Below are 19,688 nucleotides of genomic sequence, written 5' to 3'. Positions count from 1 at the left end.
CCTTTTTTCTACTTAAGATTAAAAAGGGAATATTTCCCAATTATTACAAACAGTTTAATGGTATCATCCGAAAACATTGTGTGACTGTTATATAAAGCCTCTGTTTATCTCTTCATCCTCACCTTCGAAAAAAAAATACTCTTTTCCTCTGTTAGTTTTCAAAGCAGTGTATTGGTATCCTAGCATTCCCCTAAAGGTGAAAGTGACATTTAAATTTTTTTTTTTATTTCAACTCCTTACATCTGCCCCACTTTGCTCTTGCCTTCAACCCTCTGTTGTCTTTCCCCACATACACACACTTCTGTCCCCACTCTGAGCCTTTGTCCCACCTTCCCTCGACTACTAACTGTTCCCCCCCTTGCATTTCGTTTTCCTCTCTACTGGAGAGGATGCTCTTAGCTCATAAACATGCCATAGCTTGCCAGCCTTTAAAAACAAACTTCTTGATGAAGAGACCCTTCTTGTTTTTGAAAGGATAAACCGTGTTTGTTGTTCCCACTCCCTTCCCTCTATTCTCTTAGTCTCTTGTGATCTCTTTTCTGTCCTCAATTCTTTCAAATACTGACCATTAAGCTCTCTAGAATCCTTCCAGTTGCCAAATGCTGCAGCCACTCTTGAGTCCTTGTCTTCTGTGGCCTCTCTGCCTCACCTTACATACTATTCAGGTTTTCCTTTGAAAAGTAACTTTATTTAATTTCAGAAATAGTATTATTTTCAAAAACTTAGAAGCAGATAAATCACTATTAATAGTTTGCTACATTGTTCTTCTTGACATTCTCTTATCCCTTCATTTTCATGAAACCATTTTCTCCTATTGTATCTTTTTTCATTGTCTTCCTGTTCCTCAGTTTATTTGGTAAACTTTCTTCCTTCACCTGTCCTTTAAATAGTGGCATTCTCCAATGTTCTTCCCTTGGCTTTAATATTCTTCTTTTTTTTTTCAATATTTTATTTATTTATTTGAGGGAGAGACAGTGAGAAAGAGTATGAGCGAGGAGAAGGTCAGAGAGAGAAGCAGACTTCCCATGGAGCTGGGAGCCCGATGTGGGACTCGATCCCGGGACTCCAGGATCATGACCTGAGCTGAAGGCAGTTGCTTAACCAACTGAGCCACCCAGGCGCCCTTTAATATTCTTCTTAACTTTCACCTTCTCTTTGGGTATTTTCATGATGGCTTTTTAAAAAGAAGTTAATTTGTGCACATACCCACACATCCTCACACAGTAAAATGTACACGTGCCTGCAGTTTCCAAGCCTATAATTCCAAAGCCTGTTGTCACAATAAGTCATTTTTTCCCATTTCTCTTTCCTAGCATCAACCACTGGGTTATACTTCTAGAGACAGAATGTATGTATGCTAGTACATATGAATTTATATATTTACTTATATAATTGTTTTCAGAGTGTTTCTGTATAAATGGCAGTATACTCCATGCTTATTTGCATCTTTTTCACCTAACACTATATAGGAGGTCATTTTATATCAGTGTATAGAGATCTATTACATTCATTTTAGTGGTAGCATAGTGTTAAAATTTTTTTTGTATTCCTCTTTCCTCCCACTGCCTCTTATTTTAGAAGAATTCAAACTTACAGAAAGATTTAAAAAACAATACAATTAGACCCACCTGTATACCTACTTACACTTCTTTTTTTTCTTTCTTTCCTGAATCATGTGAAAATAAAATTGTAGGTATCATGACAGTTTATTTGAAAGTTTTTCAGTATGTATGCCTTAAGGACTAGGAATTCTCCTGCATAATCACAATACCTTTATTACACCAAAGGTTTTTAAGATCAATGCAGTATTATCTAATATAAAATTCATACTCAAATTTCTACAGTTGACTAAATATCCTTTATAGTTTTTTCTCTCTCTCTCCATTCTAGGAGCCAATCAAGAATAAAGACTTGGGCGCCTGGGTGGCTCAGTGGGTTAAGCGGCTGCCTTCAGCTCAGGTCATGATCTCAGGGTCCTGGGATCAAGTCCCGCATCAGGCTCTCTGCTCAGCAGGGAGCCTGCTTCCTCCTCTCTCTCTCTGCCTGCCTCTGCCTACTTGTCATCTCTCTCTGTCAAATAAATAAATAAATAAAATCTTTAAAAAAAAAAAAGAATAAAGACTTATATTTGATTGTCCTAGGCCTTCAACTGACAACTGTTTAAATAGATGACTGAAGTAGGATCTCTAGAGCCAACTCTTTCCTGAAGCTGACTTAAATCTATGAAATATAATTATTTGGATTTCACATTGGCCCCTCCCAAATCACATGTCCAAAATGAACTCAGTTTTTTTCTGCTCTCAAACCTACTCTTCCTCCTATATTCCCAACTTAGTGCATGCTATAATTCAAATGTTGCCTTAAAAGAAGGCTGAGGGCGCCTGGGTGGCTCAGTGGGTTAAAGCCTCTGCCTTCGGCTCAGGTCATGATCCTAGGGTTCTGGGATCGAGCCCTGCATCGGGCTCTCTGCTCAGCAGGGAGCCTGCTTCCTCCTCTCTCTCTCTGCCTGCCTCTCTGTTTACTTGTGATCTCTATCTGTCAAATAAATTTTAAAAATCTTTAAAAAAAAAAAGAAGGCTGGAGTCATCCTAGGCTCTTCCCTCTTTGAGACCGTATGTGCTATTCCCTTAGCCTGGAATTCTCTCCCTACTTTGTCTACCTTTCTACTAGATCATTCTTCAAGACCCAGATTAAGCTTTACTTCCTTGACTTTTTGTTTCTCCATGCAGGTTTAGATGTGTCTCCAGTAGTCTCCTTTTACACCCTGTACACACACCTATCCCATCAGTTATCACTTTAAGTGGGAATTGTTGGTTAATGTATCTGCCTTCTTAATCAGAAAGTAAGCTCCTTGAGTTCATATGGATTTAGTTGTCTTCCGTTCTAGGTCTAGTAATATAAGACCTGGCCTGTAGGTGTTTAATTAATATTTATTGAATGGAAAATACATAGACAATCTTTGGCAAGTAGAAATAGATTTTTTTAAGCTCAGCTCAACCTGGCATGCATTTATTGAATTCCTGCTATATGCAGTTTGATGCAAGTAGTAAGATTGATTTTCTGCCTTGAAGGAAGGTTAGGGGGGTGGACAAAATGGGTGAAGGGGGGGTTAAAGGGTGCAGACTTCCAGTTATAAACTAAATAAGTTATGGGGATATAACATCAACATGGTGACTATAGTCAGTAATATTGCATTGTATATTGAAAGGAGATAAGAGAACTTAAGTTCTCATCACAAGAAAAAGTTTCTAACTTTGTACAGTGACAGATGATAACTAGATTTATTGTGATCATTTTGCAACATACACAAATAAAGAATTGTTACGGTGTGTGCACCTGAAAACTGATATAATGTTGTATGTCAGTTATACCTCAATTAAAAAAAAGACAGGTCGGAGTCTACTTGAGGCTAAGATCAGTATACTTAGAAGGTAATCTAATTATTCGATGAATGATGCAGATGGTAGCCTCAAGGAGAGAGGAGTTGGTGAAATGATTTTGAGTATTTACTGTGTGCCAGTTACTGTTCTCTGTTTGCAAGTGTTATTTAATCTGTACAACTTTTATTTTTTTAAAAAGGAAATTGAAGTTAAATAGTCCAGTACTATACAGATAGTAAGTAAAGATTTGAACCCAGGTCTGACTGACTCCACAAACGTGCCATTGAGTGTTCCAAAAGCAATTAAGAGAGTCATAAAGTGATATTATAAATCAAGGGAAAAAATAATATCCAATTATAGGGTAATTAAATCAGTGGTATAGCCCCCCCAATGAAAGGTTGTATAATCTCTACAAATCATGTGGTTGAGAAATACTCATTATCTTGAGAAAGTATTTATGATATGCCTGGGTGGCTCAGTTGGTTAAGCAGCTGCTTTCGGCTCAGGTTATGATCCCAGCGTCCTGGGATCGAGTCCCACATCGGGCTCTTTGCTCACCAGGGAGCCTGCTTCTGCCTCTGCCAGCCATTCTGTCTGCCTGTGCTCGCTCTCTCTCCCTCTCTCTCTGATAAATAAATAAAATCTTTAAAAAAAAAAAAAGCAGTATATAAAAGTATGACTCCATTTTTGGGGGGCACCTGGATGGCTCAGTGGGTTAAAGCCTCTGCCTTCGGCTCGGGTCATGGTCTCAGGGTCCTGGGATCAAACCCCGTACTGGGCTCTCTGCTTGGCAAGGACCCTGCTTCCTCCTCTCTCTGCCTGCCTCTCTGCCTACTTGTGATCTTTCTCTGTCAAATAAATAAATAAAATCTTAAAAAAAAAAGAAAGAAAGAAAGAAAGAAATGTTTCATGACCTTCCTTGTCTCTGAGGTGGAACAGGCCTAAGCATCCCAGAGAGATTGATGGTTCCTATTTTAAGATCATCTCACTAAGATAAGCAACTCTCCTTCTGCCTTATGGTCAGGTCTGTTGCCCAGTAGCAAGTGGGAAAGGAGTATTCTCTGTGTATTTTTTCATGAAGACATGGGCATGAGAGACATTCCCATATCTTGTGAAAATTTTCGTTGTTTAAAGGTATTTTTTCTAAAACAAGGGCCAAATGTAAGGCTCCTGTCTGGGCTTTATGTTTCACTTTATAAAAACACTGAAAGAAATTTAATATATTTAAGAGGACTCAAAAGAGAATAGAAAAACACTTGGGTTTCTCTTAGTTTGAAAAACATTCTGTGTATGATGTATCTTCTGGGTGGCTGTTTTTCTCACACAGCATGTGTGGCTGTTCTCATTGGGATTTAGCACACTCTAGTGGACAGTAATTTTTCAATTTTTTTTTAATCATGTCAAATTACTTTATTGGACATTTCAGTGATGTGCTTACCTGATAGTAAGGTTTGTCAGTATCTATTTGAGTCAAGTAGTAATCCTAGTGAGTGGGACTGACTTATAGGCCACTGGGGTGTTGTACGCTTTATGGGTTTTTTGTTTTTGTTTTTGTTTTTTGTTTTCAGTAGAGAAGAGAGGTTTTTTACCTTATGTGGAAACTTTCCCATTGGCTTTCATCTTTTCTTGGGTTGACTAAGAAAAGAGGCAGAGCTGCAATAAAATAAGAGCAATTATTTGGGGTCTCAGAATTGCAGCTTGAGGAGCACAGATTTGGTAACAACCCAGATTGTGTCCCTTTAGGTTAAAAGTCAAGAGCTTAAGACAAAAAGGAATGTTTGTATGTGTCATTTACAACGAATTTTGTTTGATGTTGGCAGCAGAAAACCAATCTTGGCTGAATAGAATTGGCTGCGAAGGTTGTCCCTAAGCAAATTCTCTTACTATAGCAATTGCGGTTCAGGCAGAGTCTTTGGAATATTTGTAGTTTGGCCCAGATAAAGTTCATAGCTTCATCTGGTGAGGATGTACATAAAGGTCCATCTCCTTAATGTCCTCTAGCACCAGTTTAAAACTCCTTGACAGGGGCGCTTGGGTGGTTCAGTGGGTTAAAGCCTCTGCCTTTGGCTCAGGTCATGATCCCAGGGTTCTGGGATCGAGCCCCACGTCGGGCTCTCTGCTCCGCAGGGAACCTGCTTTCTCCCCTCTCTCTCTCTGCCTGCCTCTCTGCCTGCCTCTCTGCCTACTTGTGATTTCTCTCTGTTAAATAAATAAAATCTTTAAAAAAAAAAAAACTCCTTGACAAAAGTGATTTCATTTCATTTCATCTTGCACACATGGGTAAGGTGAAATTGATGGGTCTAAACATAAAGGAACACTGGTAGTCTTTCTGTACCTCACACTCCTTGGAACTTTCAGGACTCTTGAGAATTTTTACATACCACGTTTTGATGAAAATTTGAACCATTTGTGCTTAAACATTGCTGTATCCTATCCTGATGGATTGTTTTTGGAAATGGTCTTCCACCAGGAAAAAAGTAATTTTTAATTTTGTTTTTGCAGAGTGATGGTGAAGATTTTAATTACATTGTTGCATTTTTCCTTGGAACAGCAGCCTGCCTTTACCAGGTAGGTTCTCTCCAACTTTTGAGAAACACTTTGCTATTATTGTTTGTTTTAGGTATTGTCTTATTTGTACACTTTAAATAAATAAAATGTCTGAGTTCTTTACCTCACTTTAGAGCCTCTGTTAACTTTATGATCTACATCTCCATTTTGAATGGACCTGGATCCCAGTGTACTTAATGTTAACACTCTTCTGTGTCAGGTTTCAGTGGCAGTATGTTATTTGCCTGTGGCGGTAAAGGCTACTTCTAGATTTTTTGGTGATGGATTATTGAGCCTCAGGGCTCTGCTTATACTTGAGCATGAGGACTTTGTACTTTTGGGCAAGTCTGAACAGGAAACAGCCAAAGCAGATTTTAGGATATTTAATTTAATAGTGAGGAATGGGGTGGATTGCCAGAGCAGAGAAATTGGAAGAAAGGAAATTAGTTGGGAGGCGATTCCATTACTTACGCAGAAGGCGGTGAGAGAGTGAACTCCGATAATGGCAGTAGGGATCAGGGGTGAGGGAATGACACTGAGGAGGAAGACTCCTAGTACCTAGACTTACAGAGCCAGGAGGCTTTGCACCTGGTGATAGGAAAATGGGTACTGGCATTCCTGAAAAGAGAGGAAGCACAGATTTGTAGGAAAGGGAGAGGTGACCATGCCAGTCACTCAAGCTGAGGAATGTCTTTGCTAAAATGTGGTACAGCAGGCAAGACCTTTTGACCTAACTTTTAAGTAACACATTTCTCTAGCTTGCATAGGAAGAATATTAGAAAGATTGAGGACTGCAAACATAAGGCTACCTACAACTCAGAAGTCTCTAGTGAAATACTTTGCATATATACATTTGACTTTATGTAAAGATAGATTAAAGATTTTAGTTTCATGTTTTTTTAAAGCCCCTAGTTTTTCTTAATCATTTGTATTTAGAAATTTTCTATACAGTTTGACAGATTTAACTACAATGAATGACATTTCATGCAGGAAATGTGAAAACTTGTATTTGTTAATGTCACAAATGCTTTAATTTTATGAAATATTCTTGTGTAGATTTTTTAAGAACTTTAATGTCTACAATTCTGTCACACAGAGGATATTATCTCATTTTTAAAAATGAGAAATTTGAGGTAGTTTGGGTACTATCCAGAAATCATATAGCCCAGTAAGTGGTAGAGTCAGGACTTAACTCTGGGTCTTCTGATTTTAAATATTGTATTCATTCCACTATATTATGCTGTCTGTAAGCAAAATTCCTATATTTGTATAATTTCTATAAGGTTATTCAGTTAAAATGTTATAACATATGCATTATTTCATATGATTCTAAAACAATGTTAGGTAAATGTTAACTTTAAAATAATTTAACGAGTAATTCTTGTAAAATATACTTTTGGCTGTTTTGCCTTAATGAAATAATTTTATTCATTCATTAATTTATATTTTTAAAAATCACTTCTTATCAAAGAGACTTAATGAATTTTTTTTAATTTTCTTTTTTCAGTGTTCCAAGATTCATTGTTTATATTTTTAAATACTACTAATAATAGCAAAATGTATTGAGTTCTTACTGCCAAGTTCTTTATATTCCTTGTACCCATTAAATCCTCACAGAAAGTCCCGTGCTAATCTTGTGTTCTCTGTCATTTTTCACTGAGGGCTAGCCAGGTCTTATCGTCATTGCCTCCAACCCCAGTCTGCACGACTCCAGAGCCCTGCTGTTGCCTTTAGAGAGGCTCTTTAAAAGACACACCTCTGTTACATTACCTGGAACAGCTGAAAATCGTTCTCAGAGGAGACTGTCACCCAGGTGTTCTTTTACTTGAGAGAAGTTAAATGGATTCGTGCTTTAAAAAAGAATAGCAGAAAGCCAGTTTTCTTTCTGACAGGCATGAAACTGCGCACTTCCCAAATATGCTGAGCAGAGTGATAATAACGCTGTTTTTTTCCACAGTAAAACCTGCGTGATTATATTTTACCCTATAACGTGCTCCATCTCCAGTTGTGAGGATGTTTTTTAATCCCCTTTAGATCAGATCTCAAAAGCTATGACTACGTAGTTTCTTGGCTTTTTCTCCAGGCTGGGGGTACTTATGGACCCACAGAACTCAGCCAGATAGGAATAATCTTGCTATGGAACATTTGAAAGAGGAAATCAAAAGATGTAGAAACCAGAAACTTCTCTTTTTTCCTCTCAGTGCTTTATTTTGAAAACTCTCAGACTTCCAGAAAAGTTGAAAGACTAGTACATTTAGAGCCACCAAATAATTAACATTCTGCAACACTTTCTATATCCCCTTCTCTTTTGTATGTGTATGTGCATAGTGTGTATATTAGTTGTCTATAAAGTAAGTTGCAGATATGTACATGAGTATGAAGTTGTTTTTCCTATTAAACTTTTTATTTGATTTAATTGTAATAGCTGTGAGAGAGATATATATCCTTTACCTGAGTTTCCCCCAGTAGTACCATCTTGTACGACTATGATACATTATCTCAGCGAGGATATTGATGTCAGTGTGAGCAGATACAGAGCATTCATATCACCACAAGCAGCCCTTTGGTTGCCCTTTTAGAGCCACATCCACTTCTCTCCTGCCCCTTCATCTCTGGCGACCACTAATGTGTTCTCCATTTCTATAATTTCCTCATTTTAGGTAATGTTATATAAAGGGAACCATATATAGTATGAGTCTTTAGTGATTGGCGTTATTTTGCTCAGGCATGCCTTAATGAAGGCATTTTTGCTCAGTACAATTTTGCTCAGTACAATTGTACTTTGCTCAGTACAATTCTCTGGAGAATTTTCTGGATTGTCGCGTATATCAATGTTTGTTCCTTTTTGCTGCTGAATGGTATTCCAGGGTATGGATGTACCACAGTTTGTTTAATTATTCACCCACTGAAGGACATCTGGGTTTCCAGTTTTGGGCTATTATAAATAAAACTGCTATAAACATTCTGTATAGGAGTCTGTGAGAACATAAGTCTTCATTTCTCTAAGATAAATGCTTAGGAGTACAATTGCTAGGTCTTATAGTAGTTGCATGCTTAGTTTTATTGAGACAGACACAGTTCTCCAGAGTGGCATTCCATTTTACATTTATATTTTTACATTTTACATCACTCACATCAGCATTGTTATGAGTGATCCTGTTTCTCCACATCCTCTCCAGCATTTGTTGTTATCACTGTTTTATATTTTAGCCATTCTGACAGATGTGTAGTGATCCCTCATATTGATTTTAATTTGCATTTCTGTAATGGCTAATGATGTTGAACATTGTTTCAGGTACTTATTTGTTATCGATGTGTCCTCTTGGGTGAAATATCTTTTCATGTCTTTGCCTGTTTTCTACTTGGATCATTCGTTTTTTACTGTCAGATTTGAGAGTTCTAGCCATCAGTCCTGTGTCAGAAATGTAATTTGCAAGTGTCTTATTCCAGTCAGTAGTTTGTCTTTTCATCCTCTTAACCAGGTCTTTTGCAGAACAAAAGTTTTTAATTTTGATAAAGTTCATTTTATCAGCTCTTTCTGATTGGAAAAATATTTATGGTATCAGGTCTAAGAACTTTTTTTTTAATTGAAGTATAGTTGACACATAGTGTTAACTAGTTTGGGGTGTACAACATAGTGATTCCACAAGTTTATACTCTAGGCTGTGCTCACCACAATGTAGCTACCATCTGTCACCATCCAATATTGTAATTCCATTGATTCAAGTCTAATACTCTTTGCCTAATCCTGGACCCTGAAGATTCTTTGTTTTCTTCTAGAAGTTTTGGTTTTATGTTTTACATTTAAGTTCATGATCCATTTTTAATTAAATTTTGTATAAGATTGTATGAAATGTGAGACTTAGATGATTAGATTGGAGGGTTTGTTTTTGTGTTTTTGGTTTTGTGTTGTGTTTTGTTTGCTTATGGATGAATAGCCAATTGCTCCATTTTTTGAAAAGCCTTTTTTCTCTCCCCTGAATTACTTTTACATCTTTGTCAAATATCAGTTGGACATATTTGTGAGAGTCTGAGTTTTATATTCTGTTTTATTGATCTATGTGTCGGTCTCTCTGCCAGTACCACGTAGTATTGATTACCGTGACTGTATAATCTGTATTAAGTTCCATTTTCTTAAGAGTTACACATTTATTCAAATTCTCTTTCTTATGATTATGATAGTTTGTATTTTATAAGGGAGTGATCTATTTCATCTTACCAATTTTACATGTGTAGAGTTGATTGTAGCATCCTCTTACTATCTCTTTGCTGTCTGTATGATCTGTAATGATATTCTCTATTTCATTCTTCATATTGGTCAGACTTACTTGTTAATTTCATCAGTCTTTTCAAAGAACCTGCTCTTTGTTTTGTGGTTTTTTTCATATATTCAGTTTTATTGATTTCTCCTTATTATTTCCTTTTTCATGCTTGCTTTGGGTTAATTTGGCTCTTCTTTTTCTAGGTTCTTGAGATGGGAGCTTTGATTATTGAGAATTTTCTCGTTTGTAATATATATACTTTTAGCGATATACCTTTCTCTCTTTGAGCATTTTATTATCTGTGTCCCATAGATTTTGATATGATGCATTTTTTCATCTTACTTTTTAAAAATATTTTATTTATTTATTTGTTAGAGTGAGGGAGAGAGAGCACAGGCAGGCAGAGTGGCAGGCAGAGGCAGAGGGAGAAGCATGCTCCCCACGGAGCAAGGAGCCCGATGTGGGACTCCATCCCAGGACACTGGGATCATGACCTGAGCCAAATGCAGCCACTTATCACCCAGGTGTCCCTTCACCTTACTTTTTATTAAAATTTTTATTTTTTTATTTTTTAAGTTTTTATTAAATTTCAGTTAGTTAACATAGTGTAATATTATTTTCAGGTGTAGAATTTAGTGATTCGTCACTTAAATACAACACCCAGTGCTCATCACAAGTGTCCTCCTTAATACCCGTCACCTACTTCACCCATCCATCTGCCCACCTCCCTTCCAGCAGCCCTCAGTTTGTTCTCTGTGATTAAGAGTCTGTTTCCTGATTTGCCTCTCTTCCCCCCTCCACATTTCTTCTGTCTTGTTTCTTAAATTCTACATATGAGTGAGATCATATGGTGTTTGTCTTTCTCTAACTGACTTATTTTGCTTAGCATAGTACTTTCTGGCTCCATCCATGTTGTTGTAAATGGTAAGATTTCGTTCTTTTTTATGGATGATTAATATTCCATTATATATATGTTTATATAATAGTTTACACACACACACACACACACAAACACACCATGTCATCTTTATCCAGTCATCAGTCAGTGGATATTTGGGCTCTTTCCATTGGCTGATATGTTGCATTTTTATTTTCATTTATATCAGTGTATTTAAAAATTTTCATGCTTGTGGTTTCCTCTTTGACCTATGGATTATGGATTATTTGGAATTGTGTTTTGCTTCCAAGAGTCTGAAAATCTTCCAGTTTTCTTTCCATTATTGATATCGAGTTTGATTCCATTGTGGTTGGAAAACACTCTGTGATTTCAGTTCTTTTAAATTTGTTGAAATTTATTCTGTGGCTCAGAATATGGGCTGTCTTGGTATATATTCCATGAGCACTTAAACAGAATGTATATTCTACAGTAGCTGATTTTGTGCTCTATAAATGTCAGTTAGATCACAATGGTTGATGGGTCTCAGTTTTTCTGTATCCTTGTTGATTTTGTCTAGTTCTATCAGTTGAAAGAAGAGTATTGAAGTTTTTAACTCTAATTGTGGTTTGGTATATTTCTTATTTCAGTTTTATCAGTTTTTGCTTTGCACATTTAGCTCTGTTGTTTGGTTCATTCACATTTAGGATTATTGCCCTCTTGGTGGACTGATCCATTTATAATAATATATCATTATAGGGACGCCTGGGTGGCGCAGTTGGTTGGACGACTGCCTTCAGCTCAGGGCGTGATCCCGGAGTCCCCGGATCGAGTCCCACATCAGGCTCCCAGCTCCATGGGGAGTCTGCTTCGCTCTCTGACCTTCTCCTCGCTCGTGCTCTCTCTCACTGTCTCTCTCTCTCTCAAATAAATAAAATCTTTAAAAAATATATATATATATATCATTATATAATATCTTATATAATGATAACCCTCTCTAGCCATTTCTCTTTTTTTGGAAATATTTTTATATTTATCTGATATTAATATAGCCATTTCTGCTTTCCTCTGATTAATGTTTGCATAATATATTCTCCATCTTTTTACTTTCACCTTGCTTATATCATTTGAAGTGAGTTTCTGGTAGATTTAAAAGCTGTTTTTAATCCACTCTGCCAGTCTCTGTCTTTTAATTATTGTGTTTAGGCCATTACATTTACTGTAGATACATTAGGGCTTAAGTTTGCCGTCTTATTTTTTGTTTGCTGGTTTTCATTTTTATGTTTTCTTTTTCCTATCTTTCTGTGGGTTACTCGAACATTTTCTAAAACTCCATTTTGATTTATCTGTAGTGTTTTTTAGTTTATTTCCTAGCATAGTTTTTTTGTTTGTTTGTTTGTTTGTTTTGGTTTTGGTTTTTTTGAGAGAGAGAAAATGCCCATGCATGCAGGATTGGGGCAAAGCCCATGCATGCAGAAGGGGCAAAGGGAGAGGGAGAAAGAATCCCAAGCAAGGATGTGGGCTTGATCTCATGACCCTGAGATCATGACAGCCAAAAGCAAGAGTGGAACGCTTAACAGATTGAGCCCCCCATGTATCCCTCTCCCCTCTTTATATGGTTTTTAAATGCTCTAGGTATTGCGTTATACACTTTTCAATTTTTTGGTGTTGTCATTTTACTAGTTCAAATGAAACATAGAAATTGTATTTGCTTTTATGTCCCTTTGCCCCTCTCTGTTTATAATAGAATTGTCTTAAATATTTCCTCTACCTGTATTTAGAACCACATCAGACAGTATTACAAATGTTTACTTCAGTCATCAATTTAGAAATCTCAAGAGGAGAAGGAGAACCTATTATGTTATTTTGCTGACTGTTCTTTTTGCATTCTCAGTGTTCCAGGGTTTCTTCTTTTATTTCCTTTCTGCTTAGGTATTTTCCTTTAGCCATTCTTTTAGGGTACTTCTGTAGGTGTCAAATTCTGTTAGTCTTTCACCTGAGAATGTCTTTATTTCTCCTCCCACAAGAGAACTTACTACCTACAAAGGGAAAAATAGTAACTTCACAGTGGAGAAACCTGTCAGACACCACCTTACCAAGAGATCAAAGTTAACACCACCCATTTTAAGACATACTGCGCTTCACCTCTGTGGTATTCTAGCCCAAAGTGCGTGTCCTCACTTCAGTCTTGAGACCATGTCAGGCAGACCAAAATTAAAGGACATTCTACAAAATAACTGATTGATACTCTTTAGACTGTCAAGGTCATGAAAAAGAGACTTGAGGAGCTATAACAGATTTGAAGAGATATGACAGCTAAATGCAAGAGGCAATCCGGGATTGGATTCAGGACCAGAAGAAGGGCCTTAATGGGACAACTGGCAAAATTCCAATAAAGTCTGTAGATTAGTCTACAGTATTGTATCAATGTTAATTTTGTGGTTTGATGATTATACTGTGGTTATGCGACAAGATAACATTAGGGGGAGCAGGGTGAATGATGTACAAGAACTGTTATTTTTACAACTCTTCTCTAGGTCTAGAATTATTTCAAAAGGAAAAATTACTTTTTCAACTTTTTTTACACAGTGAAAACCACTCAAATAAAATAAGTACTTACAGTTCATTTTGCTTGGATAGTAGTCTTCTTTTTAAGTAAGCAAAGTCCTAATTTGTATAAGAAATAAAAAGATTTGAGGCACCTGGGTGGCTCAGTGAGTTAAAGCCTCTGCCTTTGGCTCCAGTCATGATCCCAGGGTCCTGGGATTGATCCCCACGTCGGGCTCTTTGCTGGATGCGGAGCCTGCCTCCCTTCCTCTCTTTCTGCCTACTTGTGATCTCTGTCTGTCAAATAAATAAATAAAATCTTAAAAAAAATTTTTTTAAAGAAATAAAAAGATTTAATAGAACATTTTCACATTCTTTCTGCATTGTTGCAAACACCTTAAAGTTCTTCCTCTCCTGATGCCTGGATAGAATTTCACAATTTCTGCATCTTTCTTAAGACTTTGTAATCACATATAATTTCTGTATTTAACAGATTGTGAATTTAGGCATTGTCTAGAAAACAATTCATTCAACAAATTTTTATTGAGTACTTACTTACTGTGTGCCAGGCACTATTCTGGGCACTGGATAAAGTGCCCACTGGATAACAAATCAAAAATCTCTCCTCTCATGAAGCTTAGATCCTATTGGAAGAATATATATGACAGGCAAAATAAGCACATTTGTAAAGTGTGTTTATCTTGTGGAGAAAAAGCAGGAAAAGGTGACTGCCACGATTTGGGGCTTATGAGGGGTAATTTCTTTATTCTGTTTTCTAAAATAGCAGTTATTACATTCTCTGTCCTCCTGTTCCATCTTTTATTTTAAGACATAACTATTTGGTATTTTATATACATAATAAGATCTTTTGTATATATAATCTTTCTTCCTCCATTAGAATTTAAGTTCTATATGAGCAAGGGCTTTATTTCATTACTTGAAGCTAAAGAACAATGCTTAGCTTGTAGCTGGCCCTCAATAAACATCTGTTGAACGAATTCTACCTCAAATGTTCACTCAGATGCTCTACCTTACTAGTTCCTTGCACTTAATGGGAGAGCAGTAAATATTTGTGGATTTCGTTAATATGCAGATTCAGGTTGTGTAAGAGTCCATTTTGCTGTGGTTTGTTTGAGGCCTTTTGTACTTTTCTGGGCTAAGAATGAGAGATGGAATCCCCTCAGGCCCTGAGTGCTTCATAGTTCCCTGGCACCTTGAGGAATGTGTGATGTGCTCAGCCTCTTTGCAAGGGAGTCATCCAGTTGTGACTCTGTTTTAAAATATGATACAAAATGTATCTTTTGACAGTGACAAGCATAAAAGGAAAAATCTGTTTTCCTTTCAAGCTGCAGCGCTTTCATAGCTGAATGTCTTAAAGAGGTTACGTTATCTTATCTGTAGGTGAAAAATCCTCTTATTCCACTCTTACATTTTACTCTGTGGCCTGTTAGAATTTTATAGTAGAAGCATCTATTTCTTTTCTTGTAACCCTAATCATCTTTCATTTTATATTTTGAACAGTGTTATTTACTTGTCTACTACACCGGCTGGCGGAATGTCAAATCTTTTTTGACTTTTGGTTTAATCTGTCTGTGCAACATGTATCTCTATGAACTGCGCAACCTGTGGCAGCTTTTCTTTCACGTGACTGTGGGAGCGTTTGTTACACTGCAGATCTGGCTAAGGCAAGCCCAGAGCAAGGCTCCTGATTACGATGTCTGACCCCATCCTTCAGACATACTGCCCTGGCCTCCGGGGGAAAAGGAGGGAGCGTATCTTAACTGCCACTGTGATGAAGAAGCTGTTCACCACCCTCGAGGAGCTCTGCTTTCTTTCTCGCCAGCTGTCCTTTTTGTTTTAAGTCCGCATGGCATGCCTGGGAGCGTGCAGCACCCGCTAGGCAAACTCCTCATGTTAGTCGTGGGATTATTGTTCAGAGGAGGAGGAGGCTTCTCTCTCCAGGGCCACGATCGTGGAAGAACAGTCAGAAGCCATTTGGAGACTTGGCCAGCGGTCCTGACTCCTTCTGAAGAGTTCAATCAAAAAATGTGTCTGGTACATGCTCTGAGGACCAAGCGGGAACTCTACAGTCTGGGTTCGCCTTTGTGAGGCATGAGTATAGCCCAAATAAAAACATGCCGTGGAGTTTGTGTTTAAAACAACTTGCTAAATATCACATTATTTGCACACTTACAGTACCCTGAGTTTATGAAGTCCAGGATGGTGTGGAATTGGTTCTTTTTTTTTTTTTTTTGCTTGAATCCTAACTCTGGAAAGCACTTGATATAGGAAAAGGCTTCTTATGAGCTTATCTCTAGAACATCACAAGTATTGAGAACATAGTAACATATGTTTCCTTCCTAGACCGTGTCTGTAGTTTCTTTTGAAATCACTTCTTAAACATGGAATTTGTTAGATTATAGCTATCGTTCCCCAGACTTCAATCACTTGAGTATTAACATATACTATTATTTTTAGTATTCATCTTTTAAATCTTAAAATAGTTTAAAGACAAACTAATCTCTACTCCCAAGAGAAAAACCAGCATCAATTTACCATGAGTTAACTACAAAATAAAACAAAAACTGTTATTAAATTCTAAGTAGATACTAATGCCGCCCCCCACCACCACCAAGGCTCTGAATCTCTGAAGCCTGCTCTTTGTTGCAGTGAGAGAGATCTTACCCAGTATGAAAATGGGGCTCTCTCTGTGGAATTATCAGAAGGGTAAAACTGTAAAGGGAATGACATTTTCACTGTGATTCTGCATTATTCACTTCTGTGTTGTATACCGCCTAAAATCCCCTTGTGTGCTGCCAGTGTTGTGGGTCGTGCTCTCTGGAAACAGTGACCTGTGCTAAGAATCAGAAGGTGACTTCTCCCATCAGCTCTTTCTATTTTGTGGCCTCAAAGAGTTCAGCACCTAGTATGTTAGGGAATTTGTTTGCTTTTTGATAATAATAAACGTTCAAGCAGTTATGAATTAATAATATAGGAAGCACAGTTTGATTCCACTAGCAAAATCTGCCAACTCTCTGGTTTTGGAAGGTACCTTCATTAATTATTTTCTTTTGTTTTTTAAAGAAAAGATTATAAAAGTATATATATAAGGTACTAAAATTTGATATCCAGAAAATAATGGACCCGTTACATATAATTCATGTTACTGGGTGTATTTATTAAGCAGAATAGTCCAGAGGGGTAAAGTTGTTGAACTACCATGTTTGCCTGAACCCATATTATGTAGGTATATCTGCGACTGTAAAACCTTGCTTAACTAGAAGTTTTTGTTGCACTCCCCTTTTAGGAGAATGAGGCAAAAGGAAGACAATAAGCTTGTAATATCAGGGATTTATTTAAAACAGGAAATTCCATTTCAGTTTTCTGCCTCTAGCAAAACTGCACAGAAATTATGTATATTCTAGAGCTACCCCAAGATATACTACATGATATTAAATCAGCAAAATCAAGTTGATGTATGTTTGTTATTTTGTACTTTTTTACTGAGCCAGGAAAGTGAAGTAGTTCAGTTTAGAAAGCTTTTTCTGAACTAAAGGTTGAAACAAGAAGAGTTCTCTTGTAAATAGCCAGCTAACCAAGAGGATGGAGCATTCTGCGATTTTACTATATATATTGACACTTTATGGCTCGCTTACCAGTTTGGTTCAATTTGGTTCTTATTGAATTATTGAATTATAGTGTTTGGTGTTTGGAGCATTCAGCAGAGACATTTTAAAATTCACCAGCTGTCTTTAAAGGCTTAATTTGTTTTTTGTTTTTGTTTTGTTTTGTTTTCATTGCTCTTTTGGATAATGGGATGTTTACATCTTAATGTAAAAAAATGAAAATAGGCATAAATAATGTTTATGTATAGAAATGCTTTCTTTCATTATTTGGTGTCTGCATTGCTGAGTGTTTATATAACTTCTCTGTCTCTGATGTTGCCAAAGAAACTATTATGAATTTGGAATGAAAAATTTTTGTCATGAATGTAAAGTTCTTAAGCTCATTAGACTTCTAATGTGTATGATAGTAATATCTTCCGTTTATACTGTACTTTAAAGAACAAGTCTCTGTTTACCTAATTATAATGAGTTTTGTAGTGTAGGAGAATTACTTGCCTTCTTGCTATGAAGGAGGAAACTAAGGTAATCAAATGTTAATGACTTATCTAGGGTCACAGAGCTAAGCACATACAACTTCTAATCCCTCAGCCTTGGGGCTCTTCCCCACCAGAGTGGGGACTGATGATGATAACTAAGGTGGTACTCTGAAAATAGGTCTGCTCTTGGTGAAATCAGGGAATTGGGGACTTAATGAGCTCAGGCGTGGTGTGTCAATCCTGGGTATCTATTAGGGTAATTCTGAAATACTGCTTTTTTATTAAGGTATGCCGTGAAGGCATAGATGCTCTCTTTTATATCCTAAAAATAATTCCTTTTTTTTGCTTGGGGTTTTGGGTTTTTTGTTTGTTTGTTGGGTTGTTTTTTTTTTTTTTTTTTTTTTTTTTTTGTAATGTATTTATACCTGGCCTCCTTCCCAAAAGAACTTGAAGCATGATACCAAAATAAGACTTACACAGCAATGGCAATAAAATATGAACAGAAAGGGAGAAAAACAAGACCAGTGAAAATGAAGGAAGAGGGAACATGATGCTGTTATCAGGTATAAAACTTGACTCTTGAACTTCCTGGAGGTCATGGCTTAGAAGAAGGGAAACATGTTTTGCACTACTCTAGCTCTGTCTGTAAGTCAGAGTACGCCAGTTCCTCAGAAGCCAGGGACTTCTTCCTGAGGGATTCTGATAAAAAATGTTGGCACTTAGGGCTCCTGTGAAATCCTAAAATGAACAGAAACCTCAACTATTTTAGATATTTGCATATCGTGATTGTGCCTTAAATCCTCAACTTGTAACAGCTTTCAGAATGCATTTAAGAATGTTTGGTGTGGTTAATAGAGGATTTTGTTCCCATTAGGAAAAATTCTTATCCTAAGCTAAAATTGGCTTGAAAATCCCTTTGAGACAAATGGAGACATGGAGAATCTTTACCTAATTTTATAATTTTATGATTTATATCAAGTGAATGTGCTGTCCCTGGATTAGCACATTTATTTTGTATTAAATGTGGTCTTTTTCACAGTGGAATCTAGTCTGGAGAAATGTCTGGCTCCATTCCTGTTAAGCCACGTCTAGAATCTCATTAGACTTGATTTGTCAGGGCTCCACAGAGCAGATTTGTCGTATGAGCCTTAACTTCTAGGTCATAGAAGTGCTTCTTGCTGAGATTAACTGCCAACTTTAAAAGGTAGTTGCTTAGCCTTTAATCCAAAAGTTTTACTATGTAACCTGGGGACCCCACTCTGAGCTGTTGGATTTCTAAGAGATACAATGAAACGTGTGTGTGTGTGTGTGTGTGTGTGTGAGAGAGAGAGAGAGAGAGAGAGAGAGAGAGAGGGAGATTTTTATTTTAAGAAACTTTTTGTTCAGGGACGCCTGGGTGGCGCAGTTGGTTGGACGACTGCCTCCGGCTCAGGGCGTGATCCTGGAGTCCCGGGATCGAGTCCCACATCAGGCTCCCAGCTCCATGGGGAGTCTGCTTCGCTCTCTGACCTTCTCCTCGCTCATTCTCTCTCTCACTGTCTCTCTCTCTCAAATAAATAAAATAAAAAATCTTTAAAAAAAAAAAAAAAAAAAAAAAAGAAACTTTTTGTTCAGTTTAAAAGAGCTATCTGAAGTATGTAGTAAAAGAATGAATAAATTCCAGTTGACCTCAAACATCAAGTGCAGGGGTTAGGGGCACCAACCCCTTCTTGTGCAGTCAAAAATCCATGTATAACTACTTAACTAGTAATACCTACAGCTTACTAGAAGCCTTACTGATAACATAGTGAATTAACATATTTTGTATGAAGATAAGAGAAGATTTTAAGAAAATCTTTTTTTTTTAAATTTTAAAAAATCTTAAGAGAAAATGCATTTATAGTTCTGTAATTGTAGAAAGGTCCCATGTAAGTGGCCATGCACAGCTCAGACCTGTGTTGTTCAAGGATCGGCTGTACTTCGAAAGCAGCCAGCAC

General features: G+C 37.0%; 1 protein-coding gene across 1 annotated transcript in view; it reads left to right on the top strand.

The window, feature by feature from the left end:
* The window catches only part of SEC22A (SEC22 homolog A, vesicle trafficking protein), a 61,874-nt gene extending 44,274 nt beyond the window's left edge, over positions 1-17,600 (top strand). The window contains exons 6-7 of the mRNA XM_044252200.1: positions 5,883-5,948; positions 15,132-17,600. Of these exons, the coding sequence (XP_044108135.1) occupies positions 5,883-5,948; positions 15,132-15,332 (267 nt within the window). The 3' untranslated portion in view covers positions 15,333-17,600. The remainder of the gene's footprint in view (positions 1-5,882; positions 5,949-15,131) is intronic.
* The last annotated feature ends 2,088 nt before the right edge of the window (positions 17,601-19,688 follow it).

Source organism: Neovison vison, chromosome 6, assembly GCF_020171115.1.
Source record: "Neovison vison isolate M4711 chromosome 6, ASM_NN_V1, whole genome shotgun sequence".
In the NCBI taxonomy this organism is placed as follows: domain Eukaryota; kingdom Metazoa; phylum Chordata; class Mammalia; order Carnivora; family Mustelidae; genus Neogale; species Neogale vison.
This window is presented reverse-complemented; position numbering and strand designations above follow the sequence as displayed.